Source organism: Chrysochloris asiatica, unplaced genomic scaffold (genome assembly GCF_000296735.1).
Source record: "Chrysochloris asiatica unplaced genomic scaffold, ChrAsi1.0 scaffold00127, whole genome shotgun sequence".
NCBI lineage: Eukaryota > Metazoa > Chordata > Mammalia > Afrosoricida > Chrysochloridae > Chrysochloris > Chrysochloris asiatica.
This window is the reverse complement of record NW_006408645.1, coordinates 4,068,347-4,077,600: the sequence shown is the minus strand read 5'-3', so window position 1 is coordinate 4,077,600 and position 9,254 is coordinate 4,068,347. Positions and strand designations below refer to the sequence as shown.

General features: G+C 48.4%; 1 protein-coding gene across 1 annotated transcript in view; it reads left to right on the top strand.

Moving 5' to 3' along the window:
* The first annotated feature begins 767 nt into the window (after positions 1–767).
* Positions 768–9,254, top strand: part of ITGA9 (integrin, alpha 9) — a 497,442-nt gene continuing 488,955 nt past the window's right edge. Inside the window, exon 1 of the mRNA XM_006869158.1 lies at positions 768–956. Within this exon, the coding sequence (XP_006869220.1) occupies positions 772–956 (185 nt within the window). The 5' untranslated portion in view covers positions 768–771. The remainder of the gene's footprint in view (positions 957–9,254) is intronic.

Here is a 9,254-nt window from a genome sequence, read left to right as displayed (position 1 = left end):
TTGGAAACCCTACACAGTGTCGCAATGAGTCAGAACTGTCTCAATGGCCTTTAACAACATGGGAGCTCAGAGGAGGATGGGGCAGAGGAAGCAGGACAGAAGGGTTAAGGTGAGAAAGAACAGCATTGGAGAAGGCGCAGATGTGTGAAAATCCCCGTTGAACATATTTAAGAAATAACTAGAAGTTGGGTGTGAATGCAGTGTAGTGTTTATTGAGTGCTTACTAGTATCAGGTAATCTTTTACGGTCTGATGAAGAAGCAGAAGATGGGCAAGGCTAGAATATGAATTCGAGTTTTCTCCCTTGTTTCTTTGGTCTTTGTTGGGGTGAGTGGGGAACAGAGAAGGGAAAAGACACACAAAGAGAGCCGGCAGAATACTTAGCCTCAGAGGGAATCAGGGTCACTTCCTGGGTCCTCAGTGGCCATGGTGTTGCAGGGAGCTGAGGTAGCTCAAGAGGTTTCAGGGACTATCTCCTGGCCGGAGAGTGTGCGGGGAACATACAGCCCGCAGGGGGCGCTGCCGCCCCGTCCTGCCGCCCGGGCCGCCCACCCGCGGGCGCGCCTCTCTGCAGTCCAGAGCTGTCCGACCGGCCTGGGACCCGCTCGCTCGAAGCGCGCCGACTTCACGGCAGGACTGAGGACGCCGCCCGCTCGTGGTTCCAGTACTTGCCCTCGGCGTCGGCCTCCCCCTCGCGCAGAGCTCCGTCCCCGGGGAGCTTCCCGGCCGTCGGTGAACCGCTGCCTGCGCGCTCAGCGCCCTGTTCTCGGGGATGGGCAGCCGGGCGGCACGGTCTGGCGCCGGGGGGCTCCGCACGCTACTCCTGGCGCTGGTGGCCGCGGCGACCCCCGCGGGCGCCTACAACTTGGACCCGCAGCGTCCCGTGCGCTTCCAGGGCCCTGACGGCTCCTTCTTCGGCTACGCGGTGCTGGAGCATTTCCACGACAACACGCGATGGTAAGTGCCCTAGCGCGCCCCGACCCCGGCCCTGGCCCGCCCGCCGGCTGCCGCCGGCTTTCCGGCCTCTTCCACGCCGCCGTCCCGAGGGGGCGATTTAAATGTCTCCGCGGCGCGCGGCTCCACCACTGGGGGAGGCGGGGAGGAGGCAGGGCGCCGGGTCCGCAGCCCCGCGCACGACCCAGTCCGGCCCAGTGGGGGCCAGACTGGCGCTTCTCTTGGGGTCTAAGCCCCGGGTACGAGAGGGGAGAACAGTGGACTTGCCTAGTGGGCCTCGCAGAAGGACTCTCGTGAAGTGTCTCCGGCAGCCGCTAAGTAACTCGGATCGGCTGCGAGAGGCCGCCTCGGGCCGGGCGGGCATCCTAACCACGCAGGGTTCGGAGCTGACTGGCACTCGAGATGCGGGTCCTATTTCGGCGATTTCTAGGCAACACCCCGCCCGCCTCTTTCCAGATTTGAAGCTTGTCCAGCGCCACTGCGCGTTGGAAGCGTAGAGAACCGAAGATACTAAGGCAGTTGGTCGGGAAGAAGAGGGTGCGGAGTGGGGCTTATTAAGGAGCCAGGGATGGGGAGTCAGAGAGGCGCATTGGAACTCAGAGGCCCCTCTACCGCCTCTAACCAGCCTTTCTATGTACGTGGAACTGAGGCCCTTGGAGAGTTGGTTGCTTTGGGGGGCATCCTGGTCTTATTTCATATGGTTACAGGTGAGGGACCTGATTGTGCGCTTGCGAAACCTATTCAGATAGCCCAGCTTTTTGATGAGAATGAAAATAAAAGTGTCAAGCTGCTTCCTGAGTTCCGCCTCCAAGAGGCTGGTGTAAAGAAAGAGTGGGGGCTTTTCCCATTAGACCCCACCAATGGGGGATGTAGAGCCTGAGTGTCCAACATAAGGAGAAACATTACGGTGAGCTTAGTGACTTCCCTAGTCCCTTCCTTAGGACAAGAGGAAACGGAACAGCCCCCCAATGGCCACTTTATCAAAGAGAGTTGGGCTGTGGATAGTTTCCCCTTTCAAGGGCATGTCCCACCCCAGTGGGGGCCCAGGTGACATCTAGTCTGGGTTAGCTTTATTGTGGGCCACCAGCATGGAGCATCTTTGAGAGCTACAGACACTTCTGTGAGTGCTGGGAGGGTGAGGTTAATGATGCCTTTGCTGGTAGTATGCAGTTCTGCCTGAAAGAAACTCTTCGCAGTTGGACAGAGGTTGATGGAAAAGGGTGGTTTGTGGAGCCGTGTGCACTGAAGCATTCCTGGAAAAGCGGGGACTCTGTGACCCGCCAGCCTATTAACAATCATGCTGTTTAGGAGCATTGCCTCCAAGAGAGCCAGCTTTTAAAAGTCCTCATATATATAGCTTCTGTTCCACAGCCTTCCTAACCATTTATCCCAGTTGCTGAGTTTAAGGCCGGACTCTTTTTTCACTTTTTTTATTGGACTCAGTTTGGACTTGGTAGCGAGCTCAGCAGGGGCAGAGATAGTTGGAGACCACATCCCAGAATCCCTCTTGGGGTTTCCAGACTGTGTGGCCAAGCACGTGGGAAGAGCTGTCAAAAATAGAGAGGCTGCTCTGGGCAGGGGGCTGCTGATGGGACAACCCAGAGTGAGCAGGGGCACTGTGATGGGATCTAGGGAGTTGCTTGTGGTGGCGCCCAGGGTTCTTTAACAGTGCAAGGGGGAGATGCCAGGCCCCTGCCACCTGGATTGGATGGGCTTCAGGTCTAAGCTGCCCCAGCAGGGGAACAACTGGGTAGAGAGTCAAGAGGGCCTCTGACATGGAAAAGTTGTTTTAGCCTGTGGTGCTTCAAAAAAAATGATGCTATTTGAACAGATGTGGCCAAGTACAAGAAAAGCCCATCTGCTTAAACTCAGCACCCAGGGAAAGTGGTAGGGAGGGCTGTGGAGCTGGGCAGTAGTATTGGTGCCTGGCCTGGTGGGTGGTGGAACAGTATGTAAGGTGTCCCTGGCACCTAGCCAGCTGGGCTTCTGCTCTCAAAAGTGCCCTCCCCACTTCTGTACTGACCAATTGCTCTTTGTACTGACCAATATGCTTGTCCCATATTTTTTCAGTTACCCATTAAACTCTACTGAAATCTTACAAAAACAATTCCCCCCAACACACACATATATTTTGTACTATTGTTGTTATTAGCTGTTGTTGACTGTTGATTTAGGGGGATTCCAAACTCACGCAAACCTCCTACACAATGGAACCAAACACTGCCCAACCCTACACCATCCCCATGCATTACTGATTGTGGATTAGACCGTTGTTTGTGATCCCTGTGGTTTTTATTGGGTGAATTTTGGAAGTAGACTTGCCAGGTCTTTCTTCATTTGCTTTAGCCTGGAAGTTCTGCTGGAACTTGATCATAGCAACACGCAAGCCCTCCACAGACAGATGGATGGTGGCTGGGCAGGAGGTGCATTGACTAGAAATAAACACAAGGCTCTTTGGGGGAGGCAGGAATTCTACCGCTGAACCAAGAATTCTACCTGATCCCTTGCTTTGTGTCTGCTTGCTCTTTTTTTTTTTTTTTCATCAAGTATTTTCCTCCATGTCCCTTTTCTCTCTTTTCTTAAGCCTTTGTATTCTGGTGGTGCTGTTGGATAAACACTGGACTCAAGGTCGGTAGCTCAAACTCACCAGCCATTCCGAGGGAGAAAGATGAGGCTTTCTGCTCATGTAGAGATTGATAGCCTTGGAAGCCAACACTGGGTTATGAATTGATATTGACGTAAAGAGTTACAACCTCGGAAACCCTGTACAGGGTCACTATGAGTCGGAATCGACTCCATGGCACATAACAACAACAACAACAGTGACAGTGAGTTTGGTTTGAACATCCTTTGTCTTTTTCTTAGACCCTGACTGAGCCCTATTCTCTGCTGACTGTGTGGCTCAGTCTTGGACACTTGTGGCCTTTGAAGGAAAAGACTTCCACCATCTCATTACACCCTCTTTGTATTTCCATGAGGCTGATGAAACAAAAGGCACAGACCTCTATCAAGGCGTGTACCTAATTTTGTACTCATGAATTACTTTTGTTCTTTGAAAACGTTGTTGTTGTGATGTGCCATCGAGTCGATTCTGACCCATTGCAACCCTGATAGGGTTTCCAAGGAGCATTAACCCACAAAGCCACAAGTTAGCTTCCCAGAATTGGTTCAGGCCTTGTAAAATCTGGATTATCCTAGGTCTCTGTCTTCACTGTGGACACTGGGAATGGTGGTGGTTTGGTCTCTTCCTCTCAGTCAGTCCCGAGCCCTCGATCTTCTAGCCCCACTTGAGGGATGTGGGGGTTGTTTCCAATTATTCATGATTATAAACAGCAGCTGGGATAAACATCCTTTTAACTGAATCCTTGTGGATGTCCTTAATTATTTCCTTGAAATAAATTCCTAGGCTTGAAATTGCTGTGTTAGAGAGGGTGGGGGTTTTAAGGCATTTTTTTCTCGGAGTTCCCAAAGTGCCAGTGAAGGTAAAGTGGGTACTGTAGAGACACCCAGCAGTTGATTCAGGAGTTTTGGGGTCATTTACCAAAGGGTTCTAGTACAGTGTAAGAGCATAGAAGTCTTTATCAGGGAGACTTTCAAAAGTCAAAATGGGTGAGGCAGGAAAGTGACAGACGGCAAAGGGAAGCATAGTATCTTGAAACTTTGAAAGGAAAAGAGGATACATGTTGAGTAAGCCTTGAATCTTGTGACTTTCTTCTTGAGAAGTTACTCTTTGGCTCTTAATTCAGTATTTTGTTCTTTGCTTGCTTCATGTTAACTAATCATCCTTTTTACATATGAAAGGGAATGTTGTATGTAGGGTTAGGGGGTGAAAAGAGTGTGCTGGAAGGGGCAGGAACAGAGCCCCTTCACTAAGGCCAGTGTGGATTCTGCAAGTGCAAAGCTTTGGGGTCCCTGTGTGAAGGGACCACAGGTGTATACTACAGAATTATGTGGGTGTGCTCAGGGTGGAATTAGCACTTCCTCTCCATTCCATAAGTAATCATTTCTGTCAATACTCATGTAAACCCAAACTGTCAGTAGATCTCCGCTTAAACGATGGAGCGGATCTTGCTTTAAGCCCTTTGGGAATTGCAAATCCTGCTTCTGCAGTTAAATCGCATTGAGAATGGAGCCCCAGACTAGCATCTTTCAAAGGACTTGGCTTGAGTGGTCTCTCTGCCACACTGTTCTGGGCAGTGGGAGTGGTTTCCTTGGTTGGGTAGACCAGAGTATCCCCAGCAACGTTACAGATGATGCTTCTACCAACTTGGATGCAAACAAAGCAGGTGACTCCGTTTCTCCTTTTTCAGTGTCTGCCCTAGCTTCCTTCCTAACTTCCTCCCCCCTGGGTCTCTTGGCACCATTTGAACAGAAGCAGTGGGTGCCAAGATCATGGACAAAGCTGATTTTTGTCCCTTCCCCTAGACAGGGACCAGTTTCTCAGCTGTAGAACCGACAACTGTAACTCCCTGTGATATAAATAAATGCAGTGGCCGGCCGGTGTTCAGGCCCCCAGAGCCATTTTCATTCACCTTGGTCCTCCCTCCTCCCTCTCTGCCCCAGACCTGCTGGAGGTCAAAGTGGTTGGGGGCAGTAGCTTTCTTTCTGACGATGTGTTTTCCTGCCCCATCCCTGGGGACACATCAAGAAGGCTGCACTCAGGTACAGAGCAAATGCTCGGAAATGGAAGCATCACTGGGGGGTTTGCTTTGTCTCTGGTAGCGTAGTGGTTACGAATTGGGCTGCTAACCAAAAGGTCAGCAGTTCGAAACTACCAGCTGTTCCACAGGAGAAAGATGAGCCTTTCTGCTCCTGCAAAGATTTACAGCCTCGGTTACCCTGTACAGGGTCGCTATGAGTAGGAACCGACTCCACGGCACATAACAACAACAACAAGGTTGTCAGAGCATCATTCCGTGAGGATCATGCCAAGGAGAACGTAACATCCTCAGTTTGCATTCAGGTTGAGGATGAAAAGAGCAAGCAAGAAAATTTTGCTGTGCTGCCTAATATAGTCTCTACTAGCCAGATGTATTGCTGTTTACATTATAATTAAATGAAAGGAAATACAATGAATTCAGTTTCTCCTTCACATTAGCCATGTTTTAAATGCTTGCTAGCTACATGTGGCTAGTGGCTACTATATTGAGCAGCATAAAATATTCCTATCATCACAGAAAGACATCCTACACAGTATAGGTTAAGAGAAATGATTTAAGTCTTAAGGACTATAGAAAGATCAAAGAGATGTAAGAAAAAGAGAAATTAACCCTTTGCATATTTGAATATTAAAATGGAGATCGCTGTTAAGTGGAGTTGGTTCTGACCCATAGCGACCCTGTATAGGGTTTCCAAGGCTTTAAATCTCCTCAGGAGCAGAAAGCCCCTTCTTTCTGTAGAGGAGTGGCTGGCAGGCTTGAACCTCGGACCATGTGTTTCACAGTACAGTACTTATTGTATGGAGCCACCAGACTCTCACAGTGGACATGGGGTGATTAAGTTGAACTAAAAATGGACAGTGGATAGCCAGTGACTGAGAAGCTTATGGAGTTCTGGTCTTGAGTCTTGGGTAACGTATAAGATGTGAGCATATTATAGGTTTTTGTATTGGAGAGATTTTGTCCTCTCAGGCAGGCATAGAAAACTGTGAAGCTAGAAGTTTCTAGAAGAGGGGGGACCCTCAGGCCACATAATTTTGCTACCCAGCCCTGCTCATCTTTGTGAGGATACCCAGAAATGTCTGTGGTGACTCCACCTTGGCAGAGCCTCTATGGTGAGGGTCTTTGACTGGTTCTCCCACTGCCAGGTTTTTTTGGGGAAGGTGTCACTCCGCCCTCCAATCTGGGTTCTTGGGAAATGGTGTTGTCAGAACTTGTTCCTGCCTCTCACTTGCATGGCAGAGCATACTTTCTCAAGCTCTTAGGAAGGGACGATACATATATGAAGCCTGAATTCAGAGGAGACCCAGAAAGCATCTTCGCAGGGCTTCAGGGTTATAGCCCTGAAGAGCTGAGAAACTGGTGAGAGTGCTGTTTCCTGAGCTAGTGCTGAATGCTGGCTGGGGGCAAGAGACAGCTTGCTCACTTGCCCACTGGGGAACCTTCAAGAGCAGAAGTCTGACTCTTTTCCCCCTATCACTAAAAGCCCAGAGTGTGAGAGTGTGAAGGCTCCAGCCTGCTCCCAGTGATGTGCTGCCATTCAGGAAGCGTCTCCTCCTGATAACTTCTATTGTGATTTCTCTGGAGAAAATGTGCTTTCACATTTATCAAAAGCAGCCAGGGTGTTCTGTGAAATCATTTGCTTTGAAAAGAGTTGTTGTTAGGTGCCGTCCGGTTGGCTCTGATTCATAGTGACACCTTGAACAAGAGAATGAAACACTGCCTGACCCTGCTCCACCTTCACTTTGATGGTTATATATGAGACCACTGATGTCGCCTCTGTATCAGTCCATCTTGTTGGGGGGTCTTTCTCTTTGTTGCTGACCCTTTACTGTACCAACCATGATGTCCTTTTCCAGGGACTGGTCCCTTCTGATAGCACATCTAAAATATGGGAGATGAAGCCTCACCATTCTTCACTTACAAGGAATATTCCGGTTGTACTTCTTGAAAGACAGAAGTATTTTTTGTTCTTCTAGCAGCCCCTGGCACTTTGCATATTCTTTGCCAACACCATAATTCAAATGCATCTATTCTTCTCTGATCTTCCTTATTCATTGTCCAGCTTTCATATGTATATGGTGGTGGCAATGGTTGTGTGCTGCCGAGTTGGTTCCGACTCGTTGTGACCCTGTATAGGGTTTCGGAGGCTGTAAATTTTTATGGTAGCAGAAAACCTCATCTTTCTCCTGCTGACCGGCTGGTGGATTCAAATTGCTGATCTTGTGGTTACCAACCCATCGTATAACCCCACTAGGCTACCAGGGTTCCTTCACATGTATTCAAGGAGACTGAAATATACCTTAGTCCTCAAAGTGACAACTTTGCTCTTTAACATATTAAAGAGGTTTTCTACAACAGATTTTCCCTAAGTAATAACTCATTTGATTTCTTGACTGCTGCTTCCATTACTGTTGATGGTTGATCCGAGCAAAATGAAATCTTTGACAACTTTGTTTTCTCCAGTTATTTATCGTAAAGTTATTTATTGATCCAGTGGTGAGGATTTTTTTTTTTTTTTACATTGAGGTGCAACCCATAGTGAAGGCTGTGGTCTTTGATCTTCATCAGTATGTATTTTAATCCTCTTCAATTTCAGCAAGCAAGCTTGTGTCATTTGCATACCACAGGTGTTAATGAGTCTTCCTCCAATCCTGATATCACATTTTTCTTCACAAAATCCAGCTTCTCAAATTATTTGCTCAGCATACAGATTGAATAAGTATTGTAAAAGAATACACCCCTGCTGCACACCTTTCCTAATTTAAAACCATTCAGTGTTCCCAAGTCCTGTTTGAACAACTGCTTCTTGGTCTAAGTACAGGTTCCTCATGAGCACATTTATGTGTCTTGGGATACTCATTCTCTGCACCATTGTCCATAGCTTGTTATGGTCCACACCATTCGAAAGCCTTTGCACAGTCAGTAAAGGACAGGTAAACACCTTTCTCATATTGTCTGCTTTCAGCTAGGGTCCATCAGCAAGCAAGGTTGTATCATCTGCATATTGAAGGTTGTTAATGCCTTTTTCTCCAATCCTAATGCCACATTCTTCTTCCTATAACCCAGCTTCTCAGATTATTTGCTCAGCATACCGACTGAACAAGTATGGTGAAAGGCTACAACCCGGATGCACGTCTTTTCTAATATTAAGCCATTCAGTATCCCCTCATTCTATTCAAATGACTGCTATGTGCTCTACAAGATGTAAGATGCTTTCATAGGCATAACAGTCTTTAGTTGAAACTTTGCAACTAAAGTGAGTGGTTGTCAGTTTACCAGTCAGGGAACTGAAGCTCAGCAGAATTCTGTACAGGGTCCAAGTCCTCACTTCGGCCTAGGGACTTGTATTAGTTTGAGTCCTTTGGGAAGTAGATGCTAAGACAGAATTAGGGATGCAAGAGAACTATTGCAGGGTTAACACCTGTGAGCCACCACCGTCCTGTAAGTTGCTCATACTGTGGTGGCTTGTGTGTTGTGTGATGTTGGAAGCTCTGCCATCCGATTTTACACGCCAGCAGGATGACACATGGTTGACCGGTCTCAGCAGAGCTTCTAAAGACAGACTGGGAAAAAAGGTCTGGTGATCTACTTATAAACGTTAGCCAGTGGAAACCCTACGGTTCCACAGAATGTTGTCCGT